The sequence below is a fragment of the Pteronotus mesoamericanus genome, unplaced genomic scaffold (genome assembly GCF_021234165.1).
Source record: "Pteronotus mesoamericanus isolate MK-2021 breed Mesoamerican mustached bat unplaced genomic scaffold, CSHL_Meso_final contig_657, whole genome shotgun sequence".
NCBI lineage: Eukaryota > Metazoa > Chordata > Mammalia > Chiroptera > Mormoopidae > Pteronotus > Pteronotus mesoamericanus.
In genome coordinates this window covers 20,544,881-20,561,087 of record NW_026555229.1, presented here as the reverse complement: position 1 = coordinate 20,561,087, position 16,207 = coordinate 20,544,881, and the positions used below count along the sequence as shown (strand labels likewise).

At 50.2% G+C, this 16,207-nt stretch overlaps 1 protein-coding gene across 1 annotated transcript in view; it reads right to left on the bottom strand.

Annotated features, from left to right (window-relative positions):
• Positions 1–292: 292 nt before the first annotated feature.
• The window catches only part of DMBT1 (deleted in malignant brain tumors 1), a 138,216-nt gene continuing 122,301 nt past the window's right edge, over positions 293–16,207 (bottom strand). The window contains 10 exon segments of the mRNA XM_054581236.1: positions 293–584; positions 2,818–3,200; positions 5,586–5,761; positions 6,296–6,328; positions 7,786–8,097; positions 9,988–10,026; positions 10,561–10,599; positions 12,506–12,544; positions 13,006–13,044; positions 13,225–13,263. Of these exon segments, the coding sequence (XP_054437211.1) occupies positions 293–584; positions 2,818–3,200; positions 5,586–5,761; positions 6,296–6,328; positions 7,786–8,097; positions 9,988–10,026; positions 10,561–10,599; positions 12,506–12,544; positions 13,006–13,044; positions 13,225–13,263 (1,391 nt within the window).

Sequence of the window (16,207 nt, the reverse complement as noted above, 5' to 3'; positions counted from 1 at the left end):
ATGGGGTGGTGAACACATACTACAATACACAGATGATTAATTGTAGAATTGTACACCTGAAACCTATATAATTTTATTGACCAATGCCATCGCAATAAATTCCATAGATTAAAAAAGAAGTTTAGTAGTCGGAAAAGATTTAATAGCAACAAAGCACAGATAGAAACTCTTTAGCTGTTTTTTTAACCTGTTTCTATCTGGACAAACTTCTATTTATCAAATGTACTACTTTATTGAAGAGAAGTAAACTTTGTTTCTAATTTCTAACAAATTCATGGGAAAATCGGAGGAATCATGGGAAGTGCGGGCGCTGACCAGTTCCTCTGTGGATTTCCAGGGGCCCCACCATCTGAAAGTGCTCAGCCTGCTCTTCTGCGGCCCCCACGGGGCCCGCACCCCTCTGATTCTGCCCTGCACACCCCGGGGGGCAGTGGGCAGACGGGTCCCTCATGTTGCACACGACGATCTTACACTGCAGATAGACCACATCATAGCTGCTGAGAAAGCTAAAGGCGTTGAACTTGAACTGGGCCGTGTTCCTCTGGTCAGAGTGAAGGGTGACGTAGGTATTGTCTTTGACGCAGCTGATAGGAAGAAAAGACCCAGACCAAAAGGGTTAACTTAAAGTGCAGGGTGACTTTACTCTGACACACACATTCAGTCGGGGACCCAGAGCTCTGCATTCCAGACGGATCTCTTCCCACTACCACTCTGTCCCTGTTTTATAAAAAAAATTTTATAACACTACTACAAGTGGAAAAGCTGCTATTCTAGGCCAGGAATACAAGGGAACTATGAAATAAACATAAGCATAAAACAAGGTAATTAAATTCTAGTTAGAACTGTTGCCTTCAGAAGGCCCGCTCTATTTTGTCACAAGGGGAGATTAAAGATGGGGGCCGCATTATTTGAAGGTGAACTTCGATTATTTAAAAATGTACTTTGTATACCTTATGCAACCACTGAAAAAGTTAAAGTCTAAATGCTACGTCAAGAGAGGAGATAAAATGGAATAATGTAAAATGCTCGATTAAAATCAGGAAAGGCAGAAAAAGAGGGAGTAGGGGGAGAAACAAATGCAATTAATAGAAAACAGTTACCAAGATGGTAGATTTTAATCCAACTATACCAAGAATCACATTATGTGAGTGGTCTGAATATACTGATTTAAACACAGAGTTTGTTGGAGTAGATTAAAAAAAATCAAGACCTGGCAATATATTGTCCATAAGCAATGCACTTTAAGTAGAAAGACATAGATAAATTGAAAGTAAAGGGATAGAGATTTACTATGCTAATATGAGTACTAATCAAAAGAAAGCTTCAGTAGCTATATTTATTCCAAACAAAACAGACTCCAGAGCCAGGATAACAGGGATGAAGAGGGGTATTGTGTAATAATAAAGGGGCCAGTCCTTCAGAAAGACATAACAGTCCTTAATGTATATGCACCTAACGATAGGGCGTCAAAATATAAGAGGCAAACACTGATACAACTGCACAGAGTAATCAATAAATCCACTATAATGGTTGGAGACTTCATTGTGCCTCCGTGAGGAATTGAGAGGCCCAGCAGGCAGAAAACCAGGAAAGATACAGAGATCTAAAATTCACAGTCGGTCAGCAAGGCTAACTGACATTTCTGGAACACGCCATCCAACAACAACGGAATGCACATTGTTCTCAGGCCCACATGGGACACTCACTAAGACCACAGTCTGGACCATAAAACATACCTTAACAAATTTAAAAGGATAGAAAACACACAAAATACACCCTGAGATCACCATGGAATTAAACTAAAAATCCATAACTAGAACACTCCTAAATACTTGGAAATTAACACACTTCGCAGTAACCCATAGATCAAAGAAAAAGGTCTCAAAAGAAATTTAAAAAAATTTCAAACTCCGTGAAAACAAATATACAATTTACCAAAATTTGTAGGAAGCAGCTAGGGGTGCTTAGAGAGAAATTTATAGCACTAAATGCATGTATTGGAAAAGAAGGGATGTCTAAAGTCACTAATGGAAGCTTCCACCTTAGGAAATTAGAAGAGAAAATTAAACCTAAAACAAGCAGAAGAAAAAGTGGCGGCTGTAAAATTCTGGCACCAAACTGTGCCTCTCTCCTTGATCCATCTGTGAGCAGAACTAAAAGGAAGAACTTCCTCACCCCGACTTGGCGCCTGTCACTGCTGTGACCGAGCACTGCGCACGCCCTGTCTGACGCCACCTGCGGGAGATGCCGCCCCTTGCTCGCTCCGGGGCTTCAGGAAACAGGCACTAGGATGCTTCTCAGGGTTTTAGTAGGCAATGGGTTTTTGTTCTCTTTGCCCTGGTTGCCAATTACCCATGCATAAGCATTTCGCCCTATCAGAAGACAAGGGAGCCATAAAGGCAAACAACTTGCCAGAGTTCTAAGTTGACAAATCTGTTGTTTAACCAAAGGAGCCAGAAAAAAAATCTCACCACTGTAAGAGCTGAGCCCGGGGTAACCCACCAGCTCACCAGTGTAGGCCCAGCGCCCCGAGGAAGGGGCAGCGTAATAAAGTCATCAAACTTAGAGAGACCGGAAAGGGGTGGATGAAAGAGCCGGATGCGAGGACAAAGGCTCTGCGCAGGACTCTGGAAATTCAGGAGAAGTCATCCACACTTCCTGTAACTAGCTGTCCCCAACTGGGCTCAGAGGTGTGGTCCGGGCCTGAGCCTTGCCTCTGGGGCACAGCACGGACTGTCCCCCAAGCTGAGAGCCCAAAGGCCCCCAAAGGCAGGCCTGGATCCAACAGCCAGCCCAGAGGGCCTCCATTGCCCTTACCCGTGTCGGATCAACTCGTACTTGACCGTTGTAAAATCCCGGGGGTCTGGGGAAGCCACACAGGTATCCACGAAGGGCCTCAGGTGGCGACCGGGGCTATGGAGCGTGGCCTGGAGGAAGACCTCTTTCCGCTGGCTGGTGTAGTAGGGTCCCTCGCTCCCCCTGTGCGGGGACACGGGCCACTCGAGGAAGGATATGGACACATCGTAGCTACCACCCTTCCTTGGGACGTCAGCCCCAGGAACAATTTCAATCGCTGACGGGCCATCCACGGTGCAGGTGAACTTCAGCTGAGGCACCTTGTGCCGCACAATGACTTGGCCAGGGCGGCCCCACGTCCGGCCTCGGATGGAGTTGGAGTAGCTGACGGAGCCGAGGCTTTCCTGGAAGGACGAGAGGTGAGTTGGTGGCCAGGTTCTCCCGGCTCCCTGACCAGCACCTGCCTTCACCAGCAGGGCCCTCTGCTACTCAGTGCCCGTTTGGGGCCAGCTCAGTGATGAGCTGCCCACCGGGAGGCTTGGGGCCTGGTCTCTGTGTTACCTAACACCACGATGGGGCGGCCTTGCTCTTGGAGTTCAGGGTGCACGCAGGGAGCCCCAAGATGGGTGAGCCTGGGCTCACCCCCCTCTTGTGAGCGCCGGGTTCTGAGGGTCCGAGGTGAGATATGGGGTCCATGCTGGCTGCTGAGCTCATTCCTTCACATATTCCACTCCCTCAGCCCACGATACTGTCGGACAGGCACCGACCGTCCCCCAGTGGGGCTCTTATCCTTATTCTGCCTCCTCCCTGCTCTTGCCCCAGAGCAGTCCTGGCCCCGGGAGCTGCAGCCTGGCCCTGCCGACCCTCGCTCTCAGCCTCGCCCCTTCCGATCCAGCCTGACCTGAAGGGGCGAAGGCGGGGCTGGCGGCTGGCGGGGCTCTGGCAGCCCCCTTCCCACCGCCCTGGGTGTCGCCTGAAGACTGTCGGGGACATTGGTCCAAGGAATCCTCGGCTTGTGTGACTCAGGTCTGTGACGTTCTGCCTTGGGCCCCTCTGAAGACTGTGTAGGTCACCATTTCCCACTGGGCTGCCTTCAGGGACATTTGCTTTCCTGCTCACCCCATCCCCTCCCCTCCCTATGAAATTTTGGTACAACCATCCACTGTAGATGCTCTGTACATATATCTGTGCTCTACCTATAAAGAAAGGTTTCTTTTTCTTTTTCGCCATTAGGAACCAATCTCTCTCTCCCTCCCACCCGAGGGTGACATCGCCCTTGTTGAGAACGCACAGTTTAGGAGAAAATCCCAGTTCGCCACCACGTGGCCCTGCCTCTTTCCAGCTTGTCCTTGGGCTTCCGCGTGTCCACGGGCCTTCCTGGAGGGCCTTCCTGGAGCGCCTTCCTGGAGCGCCTTCCTGGAGCCCTCCGAGCTTGCAGCTGCCCGGGGCCTCCACGCCGGCCGAGCCCTGGCTGGAGCGGCCCTGTGCCCTCCCCCAGCTCCGCTCCTCAGCCAGGCCCCGCTCCTTGGCCGTCCTGCTCACAGGGACCTTCCTTCCACCCCAGACCATTTTCCGTTCTCTTCCTCATTTCATTGCCTTCCCAACCCTTGTCGCTGTAAAGGACTCTCATCCGCGCATGTGTCCAGTGCCTAGCTCCCTTTTCTCGAGTGGCCCGGACCCCTGTCAGTCTTGTCGGCAGCTGTGGCTCAGCACCTGGGAGGCTGTTCTCTCACTGACTCTGGAATCAGACGCAGGGGCATTCTGTGGTGGGGGTGTCCCTGGGGGTGGCCCCGGCACTGTGGGTCAGCACGCGCAGCGAGGCTGGCGGGGGACGCTGGGGAAGCAGCCCCCCCGATGGCCTGGACCTCCGAGGGCTGCCCTCCTCCCAGACACAAGGCTCCCGGGCAGGCACTTCTGAGGCGAAAACTAAACTTCCAGAGCGAGACGGGTAAGATTGACCACGGTTTGCCTAGCTCAATAGACAAATGTCAAGAATGGAATTCAACCATGTGAATGAATCCAGCCTCTACCAATGTTACGGGTGTGTGTGTGTGTGTGTGTGTGTGTGTGTTTCTAAACACGGATGCCAAAGCATGAACAAATAGCAGGGGGATCTGCTTTGCGCATGCTACGTTGTTAAATGCACTGAGAAAAATGATTTCGTGATCATATGCTCTTCCTCTACCTTTGGTATCCTTGATTCCTTAACTTCCATGACATCGTTTTGTGAGGTAAGCAGGTGGTGACGGAAATGGAAATGAACCTATGCGTTTCACAATATGTAAATGTCCTAGATATTTACTTTCTAGATTGGGAAATAGAGTAAGCTCCCTGGTTAGAAACACAGCAGTCACACAGACCCTGTGTTCTTCCATGTCTAGCACTATAACTTGCATGTAGTAGGCCCGTACTAATACTGAATGAAGAAGCGTGTTGTAAAAAAAATACTTAGGCTCTGGAGCTAAGGGAATAGCTCCCTCCATCCACCCATCCACCCATCCACGCCCCCTGCCCACCCATACACCCACCCACCCATCTATCAGGTCATCAGCGCTTACCACTTGTTACTGTGTGTTCCAAATTCAGTATGTGTACCCCAATTTCCAAATGGAAGGAAAGTTTCGGACAAGTCAGTGAGTGGCTCCAGATCTCACTGAACTCAGAAAGAAAGTCATGGCTTGTGCCGTTCCTCTGTCCCTACCCAGGTGTTTAATAGCTGGTTGAATTTTCCACACCTCTCTCCTTGGCCCCCATCCTCAGCAGGGTACCACCACTCCTCAGTCTCTCACCTGCTGGATGGAGCCACAGTGGCCGTAGGGAAAGCTGAAGACCAGGTAGTGCCCCATGACCTGGGGGCGACACAGCTCGTCATTTAAGTGAACGTCCCAGGAGGAGTAGCCCAGCCTCCGGAGGTAGCCTCGGTCAATGGTGATTTGGAAGAGACGAGGCGAGCAGACGAGCTGGGCTGCAGCGGGAGAAAGATGGGGAGACGCTCACGGAGAGAACTCGATGCACGGGACATGTGGGGTGGGGGCGGGGTGGGGGTGTATGTTTACTTTCCAAAAGTACCAACAGTGCCCTGGGTGGGCTCGGCTCTCATCCCCCGACACTGGACTTGGCTTTCATGGACTTTATTTATACCCCCCTTTTCCAAAGTCACACCGCATCCATGGGGAATCCCCCTCACAGCACGCATGCCACGACCTGGGAGTCAGAGCCTCTTCCAAGGAGCTAAAGACAGCTCACTTCACATGCTGCCAACCCCTGAGCCTGAACATGCATCGATCTGGTTGGAAAAAGAGAGAGGAAGCAAAGGGTGGGGGTAGATGCAAAGGGGCTTCTTCCCCAGCCTCCCGAAGCCCAGTGAGCGGATGGAGATACAAGCGGATGGAGGCATCAGAGCTAGTCCCCCCACCGCCTGTCCTCTCTTCCCTGGGCAGCTGCTCTCCCAGCTCCCCCTTCCCATGGCCCCAGGTCCTAGGAGAGCAGAAGACTTTACCATGGTCCTTGGGCACAACAGAGTCGGCTCCGCCTGGTGAGGGAGAAGGACGAAAAACAAAGGTCAGTGGCACAGCGACCGGGAGACTGCGAAGCAGCCAGCAGCAGATACGCAAAGTGGGGAGACAGGCTCACTTGACTGAGCTATTAAAGTCGAGCTGTGAGGGCATGAAAGGACTCCAGGGCAATGCCAAAGGCAGGAGAGCCCAGGGCCTCCTGATGGAGCTGGGGGAGGGGTCCTGGACGTGCACAGCCGTGTGAGAACAGGGGTGTTACCCACAGGATGCTTTGGTGGAACAAGCTTTGCAGGTTCTGAACTCTGTCGCGAACGTGAACGCTGGCTGGGAAATAGGAAGCGTGTGGCTGCCCACGGCCTCCATAGCCCAGAAGCAGGGCAGGATAGTAACCTAGGGCCAGGGCCCAGGCCAGGGAGCGTGCTGGCCAGACTCACTGAGCCTCTTTCAACACTCTTGGCCTCGGACCACTGGTCCTTTGGTTGTTGTACCCGTGAAAAGGAAACCCCTTAGCCCATAATCCAGGAATGGAAAATGAACAACCGTTCACAGGGGGACCCCCGGTAGCAGGAGGAATGGCTGGAGCTGTGAACAGGCCTGACAAGAGCAAGGGTCTGGAAGGTGAAGACCCCACAACCCCAGGCGGGCGGGCACCCCGTGGCTCCTGCAGGGTTCATGTTTGTCTCCATGGGTTCTTGTGGCTTTTCTACTTGGGCCACATTTCCATGCAAAAGAAGAGTAGCCCGTGCATCAAGAAAAGCAATGGCAACGGTTTCTTTACCTTGTTTACCTAGTAAAACAACTAAGGATGGCACAGACAAGGTGAGCTGAGATTTGGTCACCAAATCGTAGACCTCTATAACTCTGAGGTTTACGGGGGTGAATCAGGGACAAATACAAAGGCGTACCGCTCCACGCAGAAGGGGGTCACCCTGTGGAGGCCAGAATGACGAGAGAGACGTTGGGAGAGAGTGAGAAGAATTTCAGGAAAGGTGCAGGATGAAAAGGACACAAGGGGGAAGTGAGGCCACGTGGGCTTCCGGCTTCTCAGGGCCAGGGCCGGGTGACGAAGGGACTCCACCCAGGACCGTGCCCTTGATGTCCTTGAGACTGAAAAGGGGACTTCGATAAATTGCAGTCTCACGGCCAGCACCAAGCTCTATGTCACTTTGTGACACTGTCCCTTCTTCCTCGGGTCTCATGATCTTTTAGCTCTCTTTCGGAACGAGTATTGCTCTGAACTGCAATTGGACAAAGCTGATTCATAAAATCCCAGGGCTGCGTGATTAAAACATTTACCCAAATGGCGGTGTAGCAAACACGCTCTTGTTATCCTAGAATCTGGCACCTTGGCCAGCCTCGTATTTCTTGCGATAGTGAAGCCTGACCTCGGGAAAGCTTGGCGAGAAAAGAAGGGGCATCGCCTCGGGAAGAACCCCAGTCCTGGGGTGGGTGGCTGGGGTGGCCGGACGGGTACCTGTGCACACGACGCCCGCATCCTCCCGGTGCCGGCAGTTGTGTCGAGCCCAGCCCGAGTGGACGCAGTGGCCCAGCGCGTCCTCGGTGCCTGCGCAGCGCACATCGTCCAGCAGGATGGGCCCCGCGCCCGGGCCGAAGCGGCAGCGCCCCGGCGCGCTGAGCGCGCGGCCGCAGCCCAGAAGGCGGCACACAACGCGGGCGTTCCTGATGTTCCAGTGGTCGTCGCACACCGTGCCCCACACGCCCTGGTGCCAGACCTCAACGCGGCCCTCGCAGCGGCTGCGCCCACCTGCCAGGCGCAGGGGCGGGTCTGCGGGAGGCAAGAGCGTGAGTCAGGTGGCCAGGACACACCAGCAGGTTCCTACCGTGGGACGTGGGACGCTTCTCAGGGTCCTTTGTCATGTGCAGTAGGAAAAAAACGCCAGGATGAATCCTATGTTTGCTTGTATCTCTCTCTCTCCCCACTCCCCACCGGCCAAAACGTAGAGCCTTAATTAACTGAAATCCTCAAGGAATGGCCATTCTGGGCAGCATAATTTTCCAGATACCCAAGAATTCAATCTTTACACAAAAATATTGAATTCTAAAAGAAAACAAAACAAAAGAGGCAGAAACCTAAATCTAAATCTTTGGAAGGCAATTTTGCTAAAACAAGGCTTGGCTCTGACTCCTCACCTAAGAGCGAGCCAAAGAAATCTCTTTAACTCTTGACGAATAGAAGGCAACATTTGGACTGTAAAAACTGTTGTGGGTGCCTGTTTCCAGTGATAAGATAAACAAGACCCAGAGATGCAATGCATGGCATGGTCAGGAGAGCTGACTGTGTGAACTATTGCGTGTTGTGTTGTATATTTGAAAGTTGCCAAGAGAATTGATCTTAAACTTTCTCATCATGAGAAAAATAATTTGATAACTATGGCAATGGACATTAACGAGATCATTGTGATTTTTTTGCAATGTATACAAATGTTGAATCATTCTGTTGTACACCTTAAACTAATATAATGTTATTTCTCAATTTTTTAAAGATCTATATGATGTAACGTAGCTATTCAGGTAAATCATAACACATGTCTACAGAAAGATGTGTACATAGCAGAAGTCTCAATAATAGATAAAACCCAGAAACAATCCAAATGTCTGAGTGCAGGAGAATGGTTAAATTGTGGTACATCCACCCAATGGAATGTTACTAAGCAATAAGAGGAACAAATTGCTCATTATGGAACCATATGTCTCAAAGTCAACCTGTTACACAAGAGAATTCAGACATGAAAGAGGACATATTGATTCCATTTATATGAGATTCTGGAAAAACAAATCCAAACGGCAGAGATAGATAGCAGATCAGCGGCTCCCTGGCGGGGGGGGGGGGGAGCTTCACTGCGAAGGGGCATGAGGGAACTTTCTGGGTGATGAAAACGCTCGTACCTTGGTTACGGTAGTGGGCTCACAGTTGTGCACATTAGACAAAACTCGGGGATGTGTGCACTTCCCTGCATGTAACTGCCTCAAAAAAGGTGATTTTAAAAAGTAAAAATAATTTAAAAAATAAAACATAACATATTGGTGGGGCCACACCCTCAGACATGTGTTAAATGATTCATCTTCACATAAGCTGGTTACAAGTGATTGTCGATTTCCTGCTGTGCTCCAAGCGCAGGAGACGCTCAGTGCGTGCTAACAACGACCACTGGCTTCAGCTTCTCGGTCGCTGCAATAGCCCGGTCTTGGACGGTTGTTTTCTCCTCATCTAATTTATTGCTGTGTTTTGGAAGCAAGATAATCGCACTTGTTTGAACTGTGGACAAAAGCAAGGATCTTCTGAGTGAGGTCTTGGGCGTGAATGTGGGCCTTCAAACCCACACAGGTGCTGGTGTATGCTCATAAAAGCTTTCTGTGAAGCCCTGGCTGGTGTGGCTGAGTGATTGAGTGCTGGCCTGTAAACCAAAGAGTCTCGGGTTCAATTCCCAACCAGGGCACAGGCCTGGGTTGCAGCGGGGCCCCTGGTGGAGGGTGTGCAGGAGGCAACCACACATTGGTGTTTCTCTCCCTCTCTCTCCCTCCCTTCCTCTCTCTAAAAATTAAAAAAAGAAAACTTTCTCTGAATAGTAGGAAATCTGAATGAATAATAAATATGATCTTAACAGTACTAATAATGATATGACCATATTAATGCTTAGAAACAAACAAACATTACCAGGTAAAGGAACTGTGTCTTCACCAACTGAAATTGTAACTGTAAAAAAGAAAAACTAAGCTTCAAAATGCATATCTTCAAAGTCACGTATTTATAGTCAGAGCTGAGGAACCAGGCATTGTCTCTAAGTTTGGACACTAACACTTTGTTTAAGCCTTTCCATTGGTTTGGGGGCAGAAATACTGTCTGTGAAGTTTTATTTTCTTTACATTTCTATCAAAATGTAACAAGTGGTAATGTGTCCTATTTATTCTCCAAAAATAAAATAATTTATTAAATGGCCAGAGAACAAGCTTTATAAATATACGGGATTTTTGAGAGGAAGCATACAAAAGCATCAGATTTTATAGAAAAAGATTTAACAGGATCTGAAAATTATGTGAAGAAAATCAATGCAGATTCCTCAGAAAAAAAATTTGAGAGAGAGTTCATGTCGGAGGGGTTAATTCCATGTGCAGACATGCAGAGGGGCACAAGGTAGAAAAATAACAGTGGATTTTACAATAGAGGGCGGTTGTCTAAATTACTGAAAAATGAAGGGTTAAGCCAGTGACAGGATTAAAAGGTTATTACCGGGTGATGGTGTCAGTTCTGTTGAAATCAGATCTGTGGCTGCCAAAAAAAAATTTTTTCTTTTTCAGTGAAAGAAAGCTTTACAGTGTGGCTTCATTGAAATTTTACACCGTGGACGGCAAATTTATAAAACCAGGTCTGTTCCCGAAGCTGTATGCACTAGGGTCCACCCTGCTTACTCACCCTGTGGATTTACACATCGGGGGTGGAATGGCGTGTGAGCAGCTGCTATTTGGCAAGGCAGGTGAACAGCAGTTCTCAGTCTGAGTGTCTACAGTGTGTCCTCTGATGTACATCTCTAATCCTTGCACTGACGGGGGGCCAGGTTATTACACTGAAATAACCGCTATTTCAGAGATGAGGAACTGGATTCAGAGATGAGGAACTAGAGACTCCCTGGTCTGTACAACATGCCCGGGTGACCTACAGTTCCAACCCGTGAGGTTCCAGAGCTCACACCCTTTCTGTGCCTTTCGGAAGCCTAAGATGTGGGAGCTGCCTTCACTCTGGGCTCAGCGGGGTGCGTAAGCGACAGCCACATTTGCTCTTACACTACAGGAGGCACGCCCTGCAGGAGTGACTCCGGCTGTCGTGTTTTCATAAGGAGAGCAAAGCGTGTGGGTGCTCCCTGATCTGCGTGGGAAGCAGTTACTGTCAACCAGGTGCGCAAAGAAAGCCGAGAGCGGGGAGAATTACAAGTGAAGGAACGCTCGCCCTCCGTGGAGTCATGATGGCGGCAGGGAAAGAAGGGAGGGAGGAGGTGGAGGATGGAGGGAGTGAGGTGGGAAGGAAGGAAAGCAGGAAGGGGGGAGGAAGGAAGGGAAGGGAGAGGTGGGAGGGAGAAAGAAAGCCAATACGTAAGTGTAATTGAAAAGAAAGTCCTAACCTTTGATTTCATTGAGTTTTACCCTGAATGTCTTCAAGGTAACCAGGATTTGAAAGAAACAAACCAGAGGAAAGCAGACAGAAGGCCTTATTATGAAGGGACTGATGTCACAGGGATGGGGTGGGGGGATCCCCCAGGTGGATGGACCAGCAAAGCCTCAGAACAGAAAGAACTTTGCATGGGAGCCAGGAGACCAAGCCTTGCCTTGCTCTAGCTCTGGGGTGGCTATGGACCTAACCGTGTCCCTTCAAAATTCCTATGTCAAAGCCCTAACCCCTGAGGGGGCTACATTTGGAGATGGGGCCTCTGAGTAAGTAATTAAGGTTCGTTGAGGTCATAAGCGTGGGGCCCTGAGTGGACAGACTCAGTGTTCTTGAAACAGACACCAGAGCATGTTCTCTGTCTCTCCCCGCCCTCCCTCCCCACCGCCCTTGTTCTGTGAATACACAGCGAGAAGGCAGCTGTCTCCAACCCAAGAAAGGAGTCTGCACCAGACATCAGCCCTGCTGTCCCCGAGCTTGGACTTCTGGTCTTCAGCACCATGAGAAAATAAATATCTGTTGTGTAAGCCACGCGGTCCGTGGTCCTTAGTTACAGCAGCCCTGGCCGACTAAGACGCTTCCTTCTTTGGGCCTCACTTCCTCCAGAACAGGGTGGGAGTTCAGTGTCCTCACTCCCTGAATGGGCATCACCTGCCAGCCCGTGCAGACCCAGGCGCCCCCTGGAGCCTCTGAATCAGCTCCTGCGTTTTAACAAGTCCTCCAGGCCCTTCACTTGCTCATTAAGGTTTGAGAATTGTTGGTGTAGGTCACCTCTCTGGTCTCCTCCAGGGCTGACACCTGATGCCTTTTTGTCCTATTCATCCTGGCCCCACATCTGCCTTTATTCAGAACTGTGACCAGTGGAGGGGGTGTGGCCGGGAACCTGTCCCACCTCTCCTCGTCTTGGTGTCCCCTGGGGAACAGGAAGTGTTTGGTGGCTCTGGTGTGTAAACGTGCAGGGGTGGGGAGTTCTCAGGGAGTCGCTCACCAGGGTGACTGCGGGGAGAAGAGAGCCTACCTGGCGAGGAAGACATGTCACCTGAAGTGGGAGCTGTATCTGCAAACAAAGAAGAACCAAACTCAAAGATCAGTGGGGGAAAAAAAAAAAAAAGAAAATTTTTTTAAACAAGAGGGTGGTGGAAAACAGAAGAACTGGTGGGCAGAGCCAGCGCTGTGACAACCTGGTTCTCCAGTGTGTGCGCTTGGGCGTGTGGAAGGCCAGAGCACCACCTGCGCGCAGGTAGGGTGAGGCCCTGCCCTCTCCCACGTCCCCTGGGCACAGCCCGTCCAGACCAGCAGCAGGTGGAAGGCACTCCCTAACGGAGAGGCCAGTCTGTGTCTCTGGATGAACGAAGAGAACATGAAGCTTAATTTCTGTGAGAAGGTCACTGGGCCTTCAGCTTACATTGGGATTTATACTGTGGATAAAATAGTTGGTACATATGTTTACTTGTTAAACAGGAAGAGGGAAGAGACGATCATATTTAACTCGAGAAGGGTGGCAGCAGAACACATTACCTGAGGGTGAGTCCACTTCTGCAGAGGTGGAAGGGACATCTGTGTAGGGACAGAGAAGAGGACGCTTAAAAATGGGAGGAAGGACACTTCCGTTTGTCTTTTCACTGAGGCTTACTTTGTGGTCAAAATGGCCATACAGTGGGTTCATTTTCTAAATAGAACATGGCAAGTAAGAAGCTGGTCTCATTAACTGAAACATCACAAGGAGAGAGACTTTACCAGAAGAAGAGGTCACTTCTGCTGACACTGCAGAGGCATCTATGGAAAAAGAAGAAAGAAATTGACCACCAGCAGATAGGACACCAGGGTTTCTGTTTTTACTGAGTCTGTGTTGGGGACAGAATGTCCAGGAACAGCCTAGTCTGGTCAACGGAACCCCAAGAGGAGGCCCTCGTGGGACAGCTAACAATATTTTACCAGGTGTGGAGTTCGGGGCAGTTGAGACTGAAGCCATAAAGGAATAAAAATAACAAGACCGCAATAAGAGCCGTATCGGGCACACGCATTTCTACGAGACACAGGATATGTAAAGACGGCTGTCGTAGGCCTGTGAGGCTGGCCAACTTGTGTTTCTGCTTCCCTGCCAGGTCTGCAGCTGGTCTCCAGAGCCTCCACTGTCTCCAGGCCACGACCCACTCCCTGGGTCGCCACGTGTGCCCACCCTTTGCTTCTCCCCTTGGAGGTCCAGATGGTCCGTTCAGAGGACAACCACCATCGCTCCAAGTTCCCCTGCTGTGCAGGGACAATCTAACAGAGAGTCTGTAAGTGGGCACTTGCTGGCCCTGGCCCGCCCCCCAAACATGGATGGGAAGCAGTGACCCAGGAGAGGGTCGGCTCCGCCCAGCGGCGCTGTCCCGAGATCTAGGCCAAGGGTGAGGAGCGGGCGGCAGGCGCGTTTGCCCCCCCCCCCCCCCCCGAACAGCTGTATCAGTACTGAAGGCCATATTCTGTGTTGACTCTGGTGTTTTACTTATTAGTGACTTTAGCACCGAGAGGAGCGGAGAGCGCTCTCTTTATTGCCCTCCCCACAACAAACCCCCAGCACTGCATTTGTAAAATTCTTAAACCCAAGTCACACCAGGAGCTCCTCAGATAACTGCAGCTAGCATCTGTTAGCATTGACTGCCATCACCGATGTGGCTCGGCCGTGAGGTCACCCGGTCCCCAGTTCGTTGTCTCACATGATGCACAGCCAGTAGGGAGACCAGAAAGTCAACTGTTAGGCACATAGGAAATTTTCTATTCTCTGCTTCATTAAGCAAAGGGAAATAAATAATGGAAGAGAGGTTACGTGGGGCTGGGATCCAAGAGACCTCGGTTCTCTTCTCTGCTCTTCGCGTAACCAAGCAGGTGACCCTGGGCCAGTCCTTTCTGTTTTGCATCTCCCAGCTGCACTCCCTGAGGGGCTAGTTCATGGACCAGCAGCATCGATACCACTTCGTAAGGAATGCAGACTCTCAGACCCACCCCAGACTACTGAATCAGAATCTGCATTTTTGCAAGATCTCCAAGGGACTTACAGGCGCATCAAAGTTTGAGGAGCACCAAGCATTGGAATGGAGATGCCTCCAGGCCGGAACTCATTGGCGTGGCCCTGGAGGGAACTAGAGGACAAGCCCAAATAAAGGCCTGTCCCTGCAGAACCCCAGGCAACTGGTGCTCTGCTGAAATTCAAGCTAGTACTTCCCACCCTCTGGCTTTTCCATCAAAGCTAGAAATCTGTACTTTTCTATGAAATCTCTTTTTTAAAAATTGTACTCTTTAAAAAAAACAAAACATTGCATAGGCAAAACTCTGTTATCTGAATCTGAACCCACCCACGGGTTAAAACTGGCCCTTCGGCTGCCTGTTTGTGACTTCTAGGCTGAACGATCTCCAGTGTTTCTTTGAACTCTCAGAAAAATGTTACACCATGATGGTGCCGCATTGAACTTGTCCTTGCCTAAGACACCCGGAGGCTGATTTTTCACAGACCCAACCCTGAGAGAAATGTGTTTATCATCTGATTTTCCTTAGAGGTCAGTTTCTACCACGCCTGGCAGAAGGCTCTGAGATCTTTGGAAATAGGGACCGTGGGATGCTGTCAGAACTGTTTACGGTTCAGAGGAAACTTGAATTGATCTGAGTTGAGTTAGTATTTCTCCAACTTGCTTGGCCATGGGTCGATCAGCTCAAGCCCTGGGTGAACCCTGGGGTGTCTGGAGGAGGAAGGTTCACAGAGGGAGAGCCAGGCAGGTCTCGGCAGCGGCGCACACATCCCGCAGGGACGTGACCAAGCGCCAGGACAGGGAGCCCGCCCCGGTGTGTGCCACCCCATCCCCGGGACAAGGCTCATCCTCCTGTTCCCAGTTGAAAACGGAGGCTCTGAGCGGCAAGGGGGCTCCCCGACTGTCCCCCGATTGGTCAAGGCCGGAGCCAGAACATGATCCCAGTTTCTCTGGCTGTGAATCCTGGGATGCTCCTTTGCCGCTGACAAGGTTTCTGCGGTCAGAGAAGTTTGAGAGACTTTGGGTTAAGCCAGTTTAAAAAAAGATCCCTCACTGCAGCGCTTCTCAGAGACTTCAATGTGCGGACTGATTGAACCTTCAAGAGGGGGGTATGGTGTTTCCCCAGCTATTCAGCCATGAAAATTCTTCTTTAAAGTTTGCGTGTCACTGGATTGGCAGAAACACACACGGGAGATGTGGTACTCTATTATTTTCTGAAAATGCGGATTAAAGGGATAATGTCGCCTGAGATGCCTGAAGTCCTACGACTGTTATGAAAAATGGATTCACTGAACACCCGGTGTGTGAACACTGAGGGAATATGAAGGAAGCTCATTTCACTCCGTGTTGATTTTAGGGATCCGCTGGTGCACAAGGAGGGAGGCAGCAAACTGGACACACTGTGTCCCATATACACAAGGTGCACAATTACTACCTGCTCAACTTACTATCTCATTCAATGAATAGAGGAGCACCTTGTATTAGTTTGGTAGGAGCTTGATACTTAGTTTCACATGAGGTATAAACCCCAACCCTAACCATATGCAACGGAAGCAATAAACATGTGATTTATAAAAGCAAGAAAGAAAACGTTACCAGGTGAGGCGGTCATTCCTGCGGCTGACGCTGAAATTGTCAAACAAAAGAGAAACTAAAATAAGATAAAATCCAAACAAGAATCCCACCCACAAAGAGGACATTTAGAAGATACTTTT